A 13,238-nucleotide genomic window follows, 5' to 3' on the forward strand; every position below is an offset into this window, starting at 1 on the left:
GACTGTGCTAAAACACATTTGTGCCTGGAAGAATGGGAAGACATATTGTTTTAACCCCCAAAAATAATATTCAAACTTCTACTTGATTAATTTGTAATTTGCTTCACAGAAAAAAGACAAGAATTTCTGAGAGCATAAGGCTCAGGTGATCAGCTTCCCTAAAGCAGGATGGTATGGATGCTTGCTCCACAGAGCAAAGTATGTTTGAATTGCAACTCCTTTCATTTTACTTGAGTCCACTGTCTATGCATCTAACCTCCACAGTGTTCATCTGCAGGTACAGACTAAAAGCAAGGGCAGAATTCAGACTTCAGTTTAGCAAACCTCTTTGAGGCAAATTATATCCTTTCAGATATGGGATACTGCAGGTGGACCCTGTAGTGAACTGCTTAGAGGTTCAAACTCATTTTCAGTCAAATGCATTTGAAATTCATTTATTTTCTCATATTTAGAGAAATGAGAGCAGAAGAGGTTTCTTCCGAAGAAATCATGCCACCATCCTGTTACTTAACAGAGGATTTTTCCACAGATTACTGCAGGTTGCTATGTAACACACATTTTTTTATCCATCTTCTTCAAACTTTGGGTTCATACAGCAATCACTACAGACACAGTCATCTCTATGAGCAGTGCACTATTTGCCATAAGTAGGACCCTACATCTGCTTCCCTGGTATTTAATCAAGAAAGTAATAGAGATTTCCAAAGAATTTTTTTTGTTTCATTAAATAAGTCTTACAATAAAACATCAAAGTTGTACTAGTTGCCATATTTTTCCTTTCCTCACAGACTGAGATTAGAAATTTAGAAATATTATTCCTGAACAAATAGTTTTATTTAATTGCAGATTCCTGTGTTTCTACAAATTGCAGTTATTCCTAGAGGCCATCCTCATCATGCTGCAAGTGGTATTTGGCATCTTCCTTGCATCTGCAAATGCAACTTCTGGAGTTCAATTTTCCTTCCACATCAGTTACTGTATTTCCCTGGCCTTTCTACACACACCTCATGTTGTTTCGTTGAGTTCTCTCTTTACTTTCTCCTCTTTTCCTTCACCTTTTGAATTCACTGTGTCAGGAAGCTGCCTGGAGATGGTAATGGTGATGAGATTTCTTAAACCTCTCATTATTTCTAAGGGTGTGTTTGAGTAGTACCAAGCCTGAGTTCAGACTCTCTCCGCTTTTTGTGCCATTCCAATGAAACGCTATCGGCACAAAAGAAGATTGCAGCTCTGACATTCAATTGTTTTGGTTTTTTCTTTCCTCCCTTTCTGCTGTTCTTATGGCAGAATTATGTATTGATCTACACCAGCTTCTGAATGATAAAAGCCAGGGGACTGCAATGAATTCCGGTGTACTCATCACATGGCATGGAAGCAGTGGAAAACACTTTGAGGCTATCCCCACACGTAGGTCAAGCTGATAGCTTTGAAATGTCTGCCTTAAAAGATGCAAGATCTGCTCTCCCATGTCAGCAGATCAAGTTAGTGATTTTGAAATAACTCAAGTAAGTCACAAAACCATATCAAGAATTTTCTGAATTTAAAAAAGAAAAAAAAAATTCCAGAAATTACTGCTGTATCAATTTTCCCCCCATTTATACCGAATAAGAATGATCTACTTTATTTAGTTCCATTATTGTAACTTATTTCCTATCATTTTAAGTCTAGACATATTAAGCCAAGTAAATTCCAACACTAATATTTGGAAATTAACACCAATTAATCTTGTCTTTGTAGCTCTGATTAGCTGTTTTCACGCTGCCTGAATTTGGAATGGGAAATCACTTTATAATGAATTCATTACTGTAAAAAAGGGGAAAAAAATAAACTATCTGACTTTATTCAGATTCATATTAAAAGATGTCTTGCAAAAGACTTCTGAAAGGAACTTGGACTAAATGAGATTTTTGCCCCCATTACACAATCCAACCTCTTTTTTCAGCATGTAATGATGGATAGTTCTTCTAGATTATTCTATAATTTTCTTGCTGTTTCACAGTTGAGATAATAATAACCTTCACATTCTCATCACTTTCCATTAATATATTTTTTAAATATTCTGAGAGATACAGAAGTTCAAAGAGCTGTAAAGAAAAAGAGACAGAAAAACCACCAAAAATGCTTAATAGCTTAGAGGGTTTGCAGAGGGAGAGCATGGAAATACCATTAATTTTCCAATATTCTAAGCAAAAGTGAGTGATGCAACATGTCCTGCTCTATTTTCCTTGGATCAGCATTCAGTATCTGATGACTTTGAACATTTCTGCTCATCTCACCTTTCAAGTCCAAGGCAAATTTCTCCTTTCTTATCAACTACACTCTCAAATCTATCCACTGCTTACTCTAGACCATCATCATTTTCAGGAACAATAGAACTGGAATGGAATACTGCAAGTATTTTTGTCTTGGATATAGATTCCTGGATTAGAAATATTTATTTGCTACTTCTGTAAGTCACTTGCCTTTCTCTATGCAACAATATATTTTGTGATCTTTTAATGAAATGGCACGTGCTCATGTGAACATGATTATTTCTCTCTAAGCTGCACTTCTAAAAATAAAACTGATGCTTCAGCACAGTCAGTGGGGAAGATTATGACTGGAAGCAGTTGGCTCGTGACCTGCTGCCCATACATCAATATTCTGACAGTTTTTGCTGGACTTACAAGACTCATCAGGCTAATGCCTAATTCAAGTAAATTATAAAGAAGGAAAAATCCAGTTCCAAAACTCAAAAGAAAAAATATAATATACAGGACAATTTATTTAAGAAACCCCAAAACCTAAACAACAAACCAAACAAACAAAACAGCAAAGGAAGGTTAATGTATTAAAATGCCTGCAGTAATGTATTGAAATGCCTTTCCCAACAGGAGTGGCAATGAGCACCTAACAGGAGAGATTAGACTGGGTCTCAGATTACCTGGAGCCCTGCCAAGGAAACTAATGATCCCTACAGATCTGTATCAACACAGCTAATACCCCAATGCAACCAGCTTTTTACAACTAAGAGGGAAAGAAATACACTCTGACAGATGTGCATTCCACTGAATGGAAAATGCATTAGGAGAAGCAAAAGGTGCAATAGCTACTACTTTTAAGCCTTCCAACAATAATCTAACTAGATATGTAGATACACATAGAACATATATTTGAAAGACATCTTTTCTCATGATGTTAAAACCTGTTGCAATGTGTCAGTGACAATAACGTGGTAGTTGATATGCTAGATTTTCTCTTTTTAGGTGTTACAGACTGAACATGTACATCATTGTGCCCCTACAGAGACAACCATTTCACTTACCACTCTTAAACAACCCTGGAAACTTTACTGTATTACTAGAAAGCTAAATAAACCAACATTTTGCATGATGTCCTAAATAATAGGAAGGCAATCCAATTGAAATTTGTTAAATTATTAACTCCCCACTTGATATTGAATTATAGCTTAGAACATCTCTTTGTACCTACTGAACTACAGAATAACAGAAAAAGAAATTTTATTTGCATTGTACAATCTGTGCTTTTCAGTAGAACAGGGTTTTCTAAACAATCAACAGGTGCATGAAAATAACCATCAGAACCAATAAGATAACCATGTAATGGATTTCAAACAGCCCCTTTTGTGAAGTTTGCAAAAATGAAGTAACATAATTCCTTTGCTAAGCTCCAATTCCTGTGCAGCTGAAAACAATAAAGTCTAAGACTAATTGACACTACTGGACTCTACTGCAGAGAACAGCATGTTCTCTGATCTCTCTGTGAGCCTAAGGGGAAGCTAACATCTTTCTGAGCTTCAGTTCCTGCTTGTTTGCTATGTACCATTAATTACTGATTTATCACAGGTTAGGGGCAGAACATTTAATTTTGGTGACAATATGAAAAGCGATCCAGAAAGGCCACAATGTTAATACTGCATCACTGTATACCCTGTTGAAGGCAGCTGAGAGCCTTCTGTAAAAACCCTGAAAATTTTACTACTCCTATGCTCAGGAAGAGTGTTTAACAATGCTTCTGGATGACTGCCATATATGGAGAGAATAATTTTCACATTGGAAGAGACCATAAATATTTTCCATCATTTAGCCAATGAAGAACATTTTGACCAACTAATGATTTCACACTGTTTCAATACAAATTTAATGCAAGACAAAAATACTTTAAATTTATTACTGTGAACCATAAAGCTCTTCAGAGAAAAGTATTTCTGTAGGAGAACTGGGACAGATTGGTGCCTAGCAGACACTGGCATGCTACCAGGGCAGCATGTCTAACATGGGTAGCAACACCTCTGCAATTCCATTTCAACTACTGTAGTGAACACAAGGGAAAAAAACCAAAACAAAACTAAATCACCCAAAATAAAAACATGATCAACCTTTAAATGTCTACTGAACTACAGAACACCAGGGCTGCCTATGGCAAAAGTAGAAAGTAATGAGGATAGCATGCAAAATATTCGCTATCAAGAATCACTTGATACCTAACACACCTTAGAAAATGCAAATATCACATTGACTACTGTATGAATGCACTTAGCATTTTTTTGGTGAAGGGAAAACACTTTATCGAGACATATTTTCCCATTGTTTTTTGAATTGTTATTCTTTTCTGCTTTAATGCCCTTCAATAGCATTTTAGAGAGAAGGACAGAAATAGTGATTAGGATAGTAGTTCTTATGACTTTTTTCAGGCTGACTGTTTGACTTTGTGTCCTGGCTTTGAAGTTTTGTTTTGATATCCAGTCTTGCTCCTCTTCCCCACTTCTTCCTTTTATCTTGCTTCTCTTTTATTCTTTTTGTGCCTTGGCTAGCTTTCCAGCTTAAATGCATTCCTTAAAAAAGTCAAAGCATTTAAAAAAGAACATGGAATTTTAATATCACTGATGTTTTAAAAATGTATTATAAGAGCTTTCATTTGAAAGCAATTTGGGGTTTGGCGTCTACAGGGTGCAGATGCATTTACAAGTATTGGCATGCTTCACAAGTCTCTTCTTTAATACATTTCCTGAGTGCATCCTTTTTACTATGCTTGATTTTAACACTAAAATGGCTTCTTAAAAGTATTGCCCTTGCAATTAGATGTCTCCTCCAAACTGGATTTCCCTGACACCATTTTAAATGCTCTGCACTTCTGCAACACAATGTTGCAGAGAAATACATTTACCTGCACTTTACTTAAGGTAGAATGATACAAAAAAAAAAAAAGTATAGCAGGAGCCTGTGCCTCCTCCTTAATTCTTGCACGTCAAATTCAGTTTTGATGCTATTCAAATATTCATGGGAGGCAAAGAAATCTGGAAGTGAAACCAGGCTCTATCCCATAATTCAAGCCCCACTGTATGGGCTATTTAGTCTATATTCAAATAAAAAATACACTGGCGTGTAGTTTCAGAACTACAAACACACTGAAATTGCACCTTGCCTTCCTGGGGCACATCCCATAGGCAGACAGAACACATGATAGGGAGGATTCTGTCATCTCTCCAACTGGCTAAACACAGGGATGAAGGGACAGGGGGCAATGGCACCAAGCTCTTTCCCAGCACAGCAGGCAGGTCTCCTGTGTGATTATCTCACTGTCTCAGGGGCCCTGGGATAACAGATGTGAGGCTCTGCAAGTGGAACCAAACAGCAAGGATGGCGGTTCACTTGGCTGGAGGTTAATTCAGACTGCTCCCTGCATCAAAATTGCTTCCAAATAGAAAAAAGGATGGGTCATGGTCAGGGGAGACTCGCTCCTGAAGGGAACAGAAGACCCAATATGCTGATTAGACTCTCTTCTTGGGGTTGTCTGCTGCCTCCTTGGTGCCTGAGTTAAAGATGTGAAAAGAAAACTTTTTACAGCTCTCACTTAATTACTGATTTTTCAGTTAAGCAGCAATGAAGTCCCAAGAAGAAGTCCGTAGGCAATCAAGAGACTTCAAGGCCTTGGGATGATTGGTTAAGGGATCAGGAGAAAAAGTAGTGCCCTCCTCTGCCCTTCCAGTTGCAGGGACTGAGGAAGGAAGAGCCAGCAGATTAAGAACAGACTCTGAGCCTGGTGTCATTGACAACTTTTGGGGTTTTAACCACGGGTTGGTTTATAGAACACCAAGCCTAGACAGGTTACACCTGTCTGTCAAAAGGGGAGAAAGTATCTTTGCAGAGGAGTTATCAGGTCTTTAAACTTTTTGAAAAGCAAAAGGGATGTTATGCAGCATGCCAGTGTTTAAGGGATGGTGTGCCAGTGAGGTTCTTTGGTCTGACATCCCAGTGGAGGCAGAGGATGGAGATGCATGTGGGAGTGAAGACACAAAGGTTACTGATGTGTTAGAAATGAAAGAAGTGTCTGAGAATGATCAGTAGGAATTACAGCTTCTTCCCACAAAAAGGGGGCAGGATCAGTAACTCAATTTAAGGGCATCTACAGCAATGCACACAGCATGGGTAACAAAAGAGGAGGAGCTGGAAGTACCTGCACTGCAGGATACCTGTGACACAGCTACCATCACAGGGTGGGACGACTTGCACAAGGGGAGGGCTGCAGTGGATGGCTGGAAATGCCTCTGAAGGCATACACAAGGAAGGACAGATGGTGGGATATGCCTTGTATGTTAGAGAATGTTTTGATTGTCTAGAGCTTGACAGTGGTGACAAAAGGGTTGTGTGTTTATGGGTAGAAATCAGAGAAAATTCCAACAAAGCAGGTGTCAGGGTGGGAGTTTGTTATAGAGCACCCAAGCAAGATGAAGAAGCAGATGCAATATTGTATAAGCAGACAGGAGAAGTCTCACAATCACTGGCCCTTGTTCTTGCACATGACTTACCAGATAACTGCTGGAAATAGGACATTGCAGTGAGGAAACAGTCTAAGAGGTTCCTGGAGTGCGTGGAAGATAACTTCCAGGCACAGCTGGTGAGGGATCCAGCTAGGGAAGGTACCCCACTGGGCCTGTTTTTGTGAACAAAGGACTTTTGGGTGATGTGATGGTTGGAGGCTTTATTGGGCACAGCGATCACAAAAACGACAGTTTTCAATTCTCAGAAAAATAGGGAGAAGGGTCTGCAGATTGGCTACCTTGGACTTTCAGAGGGAGATTTTGGCATTGGGAGGCAGTCCTGAAGACAAATGAGTCCAGGAAGACTGGACATTCTGCAAGAAGGAGAACGGGCACAGGAGTAGGTTGTAACCATGAGCTAAAAGACAAGCCAGCATGGAACACAGCCACTCTGGCTCAGGGTAAAAAATGGCTATGAAGGGTAAAAAATTAGAAAGGCCAAAGCTCAGTTAAAAATTAATCTGGCTACTGCTGTAAAAAACAACAAGAAATGTTTTATAAACATATTAGCAACAAAAGGAAGACTAAATATGATCTCCATCCTTCATCGGTTGGAGGGGGAAACACAGTCACAAAGATTAAGAAAAAGGCTAAGGTACTTAATGCCTTCTTTGCCTCAGTCTGTAATATCCAGACCTGTTCTCTGGGTACCCAGTCCCCAGAGCAGAAGACAGAGACAGGGAGCAGAATAAGGCCCCCAAAATTCAAGGACAAAGGTAGTGATGTGCTGCACCACTTAGACCCACACAAGTCTATGGGATCCACCAAGGGTTCCGAGGGAAAGGGTGGCAGTGCTCACTGAGCCACTTTTCATCACCTATCAGCAGTCCCAGTGGGATCTCCCAGCTGAGTGGAAGCTAGAAAATGTGACACCCACCCACAAGAAAAGCCACAAGGAGCATGTGGGGAACTAAAGGCCCATCAGTCTGACTTCAATGTAAGAAAACTTACAGAGCAGATCCTCTTTAGTGCCATTATGTGGCATGTACAGGACAACCAGGCAAAAGGGCCCAGCCAGCATGAGTTTATGAAAGGCAGGTCCTACTTAACCAACCCAATCTCCTATGACAAGATTACCCACTTAGAGGAAGAGGGAAAAGCTATGGTTGTTGTCTACCTGGACTTCAGAAAAGTCATTTTTCAACACTGTTTTTCACAGCACTCTCCTGGAAAATCTAGCTGCTCATCGCCAGGATGGGTGCACAGTTCCCCCTGGCTGATGGCCAGGTCCAGAGTGGTGGTGAATGGAGTTACACATAGTTGCAAGCTGATCACAAGTGGTGTTCCCTAGGGCTGGTGCTGTTTAGTGTCTTTATCCATAATCTGGACAAGGGGATCAAATGCATCCTCTCAGGAAGTTTGCAGATGATTCCAAGCTGGGAGAGAGTGTTGATCTGCTGAAGGTGAGAAGGCTTTACAGAAAGATCTGGACAAGCTGGAGCAATGGGTTGAGGCTAATTTTGTCATTCAATGAGACAAAGTGCGAGATCCTGCCCTTGGGTCACAACAGCCCTATGCAGTGCTACAGGCTTGGGAAAGAGTGGCCAGTGGAAAACAACCTGAAGGTGCTGGTCATCAGCCAGAGGGATATGAGCCAGCACAGTCATTGAAAAGGCCAATGACATCCTGTCATTGGGCCTGTATCAGCAATAGTGTGGCCAGCAGGACCAGGGCAGTGATTGTGCCTCTGTACTCAGCACTGGTGAGACTGCTCCCCAAATCCTGTGCTCAGTTCTAGATCCCTCAATACAAGGACACTGAGGTGCTTGGAGCACATCCAGAGAAGGGCAATGGAGCTGGTGATGGGTATGGAGCACAAGTCTGATGAGAGGTGGCTGAGAGAACTGGCTCAGAGTTCTTTTTGCTCCCTAAAACTACTTTAAAAGAGGTTGTAGCAAGGTGAGGGTCATTCTCTTCTTCAAGGAAACAAATGACAGGATGAGAGGTAATGGCCTCAAGTTTCTAGAGGGGATGTTTAGGCTGAATACTAGGAAAAAATTTCTTCAGTGAAAAAATTGTAAAGCATTCTAGCAGAATGTCCAGGGAAGTGGCTGAGCCACCATACCTGGAGGTATTTAAAACACATGTAAGTGTGACCCTTGGGAGCATGACTTAGGGGTGCACTTGACCATGTTATGCTAATGGTTGGACTTGATGACCTCAAAGGTCTTTTCAACTCAAGTGACTTTATGATTGTCTAAAACTTTAAATTATGTTCAGCCTCCAGAGATCTAAAATGTAATTACTATGTCAATGGCTTTATTTATTTATTCTAAAATCTCCATTCCCCAGCATCCCGAACCACATAAAAGCTACTGTAAAATTTGGGGGATAGGAGTGAAATCTGACCAAGTCAGGTTTGATAAACTGGGTGTAAATTAAGTACCATCTATAAAACACTCTCAAGCTGAAAGAGCACTAAGTGCTACATATTGATTACCATTTGTCCTGTACTATAGGTATCAAATGAACCAATCTGATGGAATCATCTGATGGCCTCATTATTTATTATGCACTTTCAACCTAAAGTATAATAGAATAGCTTAATGGAATAGCTTGAAATTACTTAGATCCAGACCCTGTGACTCACTTATATGTTAATGTACTCGTAAAGTTAATACAAATAAATCCAGAATTCCCACCAGATTCATAGTCTCCTTAAAGGATGTTTTTGTTTAATGGGAACTAAACAAGAAAATGGAGAGATTGTGGGACCTCTGTGAGTCCACCATGGCCTCAACTGCCACCACCAAGGCAGAGGCTGTACTCCAAAATACAGATGGCATGTACTTCAGCAATGACAACAAAATGTTCTTGTATTTCTCCTCAGATATCTGACATTTAATTATTCACAACTCATAAATATTAAGATTAATAAAAAGGTAAAATCTGTGCTTTCTCTGAAAGGAGTACCACCTTTCCAGGCCACAAGTGCAGTACGTGTGTATGGTGTGTACACATTATACCCCAGGGAAAGCCTACCTCTCCTATGATTTGCAAACCTCATGCACTGCATTTTTTCTTGATTCCTAAAAACTCAGAGGCAGGTACCCACATACTAGCATCCACAGAGGGACATACACATCTCCTTTGTACAGGAAACACAACTGTTTATGTATTTTTCCATCTATGGAACCAACCATGAGGGTCAGACTACCTGGTCTCTGAAGGTCCCTTCCGACCCAAACCATTGTGTGACAGACCAATTCTCTTCTATTGTCTGAGACCATACTCAGACAAGCACCAGCACAGCCATTCATCACCACACAGCAAGAAGCACTGTGAACCCAATACAGTACTAGCTACCTGTTTTAGACAGTTTGCCGGTACTTCTGTTGCTTGATGAGCTATCTCCTCTTGTCAGGACGGTTATCCCACCAAAACTGGCTGTCTTTGTTATGGCTGGCTTCAAATTTCGATTTGAGCTGTCCGAGTCTGTGCTGCTCCATGGCCTCTGGTGGTCTGTCCACTTCAATTCGTTCTCTGTACTGCTCTGTCGACTGCCAGATGTCTTCCCAATGCTGTCTCTGTTGCCCCTACAGATATCATGAAACAAAGATTTATACACAAATAAAACCATGTCAAGGCAAAGTCTATCTTCAGGTACCCTGCAGCAACCCAAATAAAGAAAAAGGAGATACTCTGCCTTTACAAAAGCAGGTGTGAAATGGGATTTGACCCCCATACTTATCTGCCTTCAGCATGTAAACACTGCTATAACCTTTTTACATGCATGGCACTTACCACCATCCTCTTTTCGATGTCTCCTCAGAGCACTTTACCAGATGGGGCTGACACAGCAGTCTTATGCAGCACTGATGCAGCATTTCTGTGCCCATTGACTGTTCTCTTCCCTCAGCAAGCCCCTCACCACTTCTCACTTTGCTGTCCATCCACTGTGATGTTTTTGTCACCAACTTCACCTGCACTCTACCTTTGTCTTCATATCCTTATTTCTATAGGAGCTTGCTCCTAGCCATTATCAGCTTTGTGAGCCCATCCAAAGTCTTGCCTAGACATGTGTCCTCTCAGTGTGACCCCAATCTCTTCACTGCTAATGCTTCACTTAGAGACCCACAAGTCAGTTTACTTTGTTTCCCCTCTGCACAGAATAATCATGAAATTTCCTGGGTAGAGGCTGCCTGTCCTTGAACAGTTGCAGAGCACCCAGTGTACTGTGAGTAATAAACACAACAGTAAATCCTGTGATCAGAATTTGGCTTATTTATGGTAATGCTGAAATGACAGAACCAAACTGCCTACCACGGCTTAGTGCACCACGACTGTTATCCCAAGTGGTGCCCATAACACTGTATTTGGAAGGATTTTAATAGACATTTTCCACTCCTCTGTTGTATTTTACAGTATAATAGCTTGCAGGCTCAAAACTCTTTCTACAGATCAAAAGGATGGGACTGTATATTTAATTTTTTTTGGCCCCATTTTTCCTTGTGGACTTGGTTCCTGCTTTTTATTTGGAGAACCTGCTGAGCTGTGTCACTTGGGACATGAAGGAGGCAGCGTGTCAAAGATGGGATCAGGCTGTTGCATTCCTCGCCTGTAACAGAGCCTCTCTCAGATGTGATCAGCAGTATAAACCTGTTGACCTTTGCTAGACCCACACAGGGGAAAGCATGAAGAGAAACAGTACAGAAGCAACAACAGAAAAAAAGGAAAAAGATTTTAAAAATAAATCATCCTTTAAGATTTAATCAGAAAGAAAAAAAGCCCAAAGTATATTATTTACAGACTCTTTTGTACTCTTGTGCTTAAAAATTAACAATTCTCTTCTATTTATATGCCAGAGAAAAAGAGGGAGAGAAACAGAATGCTATTGAATCCCCATTATCTGTAGCTTTGGGTTACAAAAAAATCTCTTTTAGCTCCCCAAACTCTGATATTAGCTATTAAGAGTGTGTGTGTAGACACCTCCTAAGTCCTGCATCCTCAATCCAAGACTCTCAGGTCATCAAGGCTAACCCAAAGCAAGGAGGAAGGTTTTTTGTGCCTGCTGCCTGTGGTCATGGGGCACAGAAACAGATGCTCCAACACTGCTGCTTATCTGGTGTAATTTCTCCATCTCCTCTGTGGCTGCTGTGATGACATGCAGACTCAGCAACCACACATCAAATTTTCTCCTCACACAACTATTTCTCCTCACAGTGAAAAATTATGTAATTTAATGATATAGGTTTGAAGTGACTTATGCAAACCCCAATGCACACAGACATCTAGTGAATATCTGCCTTGCTGTCCATGTGCCTCAATAGATGAAGGGCACACTTCTGAAAGCCTCCATTCCTTCTGCCTCCTCTGCTTAAGACTTGTGGCAGCTGACTGACTCTTAAAGGAGCCTGGTTGATGTGAATTGAACATGTGAGAGCTCATGGTGGGGGAAGACAACCTTTCTAAAACTCTCAGAAGAACACTGTCACCACCAGATTCAGGCTTCCACTGATTCAGTGTGTCAACTGGTAGAACTGCTCTCCATGAAAATAGGGACTGAATTTTAATGATTTCCTGTTGGCCTGGGATGCTCTTTGGGATATGGAATGCATCTGAATGTGTGAAAGGAATTGGAGTTGAGAAAACAAAGTGAACAGAAAAAAGTTTCAAAACAGATACTTCAGATAAGGGAGCTTCAATCATTTTTGCCTCAATGCACTTTTACTTTAGCTTTTAACAAACCAACAAAAGGAAAAAAGGTCAGTCTGGGCACCAGTCTATGAAACGTGCTTGTCATATATGCTCCAGGAAAAATGGAGCCTCTCCAGTATCTCCCAAACAGTCACAGTCTGAGCAGCCAGGCAGCTGAAAATCTCATGTGGTTCCTGAGGCAGTTACCCAAAGAAAAGGGTCCTGTTGTTACCTCTTCATTCAGAGAACATGGGAAGAGTGGGGCAGGACTCTGTTCTCCATGCTCCCTTCCAACCAGCAAACTGACATACCCACAATTGTCAAGGTGTGCCTTGGCAAGGACACAGACAGAATCACAAGTGGGATACACTGGGAAATAAATATTAAATAAAATTCATACAAACCTAAACAGCTGTCTTTTCTTATGCATATCATTGCATATGCTACTGTCTTCCAACAGCCTACTGAAAAATGAAAAGAAAGATTATGCTAAAAAACATGGTAATACAAATTTATCCGATCTGTAAAGTTTTATTTGATTTCTAGATACATTTTTCAATTTTTGCTATATTCAGTTTAAAGAACCAAGGCTAAAAATGCCCCCTCCTCCCACTCCCATAGCTGTACACAGTCAACTGAATATAAGTAACATCATCCAGTGAGGCTGAGGGCCAATTTAGCATTTCCTGTTACCGAGAAAGGTAATTCTCAGAAGCTAAGGAACCATTCCATCCAAAGGAAAATTCATAAAAATATCACCTAATAAGAACATTAAAAAATG

General features: G+C 40.6%; 1 protein-coding gene across 12 annotated transcripts in view; it reads right to left on the reverse strand.

The window, feature by feature from the left end:
* Positions 1 to 13,238, reverse strand: part of ARPP21 (cAMP regulated phosphoprotein 21) — a 105,087-nt gene that overhangs the window by 54,040 nt on the left and 37,809 nt on the right. For 7 of the 12 annotated variants that reach the window (XM_054631375.2, XM_054631418.2, XM_054631392.2 and 4 more), the window contains 2 exons: positions 12,862 to 12,921; positions 10,124 to 10,356 (listed from right to left, as the gene is read on the reverse strand). In XM_054631375.2, the coding sequence (XP_054487350.2) occupies positions 10,124 to 10,356; positions 12,862 to 12,921 (293 nt within the window). The remainder of the gene's footprint in view (positions 1 to 10,123; positions 10,357 to 12,861; positions 12,922 to 13,238) is intronic. The other 5 variants (XM_054631426.2, XM_077178609.1, XM_054631400.2 and 2 more) reach the window with 1 other exon arrangement.

The sequence above is a fragment of the Agelaius phoeniceus genome, chromosome 1 (genome assembly GCF_051311805.1).
Source record: "Agelaius phoeniceus isolate bAgePho1 chromosome 1, bAgePho1.hap1, whole genome shotgun sequence".
NCBI classification, from domain to species: domain Eukaryota; kingdom Metazoa; phylum Chordata; class Aves; order Passeriformes; family Icteridae; genus Agelaius; species Agelaius phoeniceus.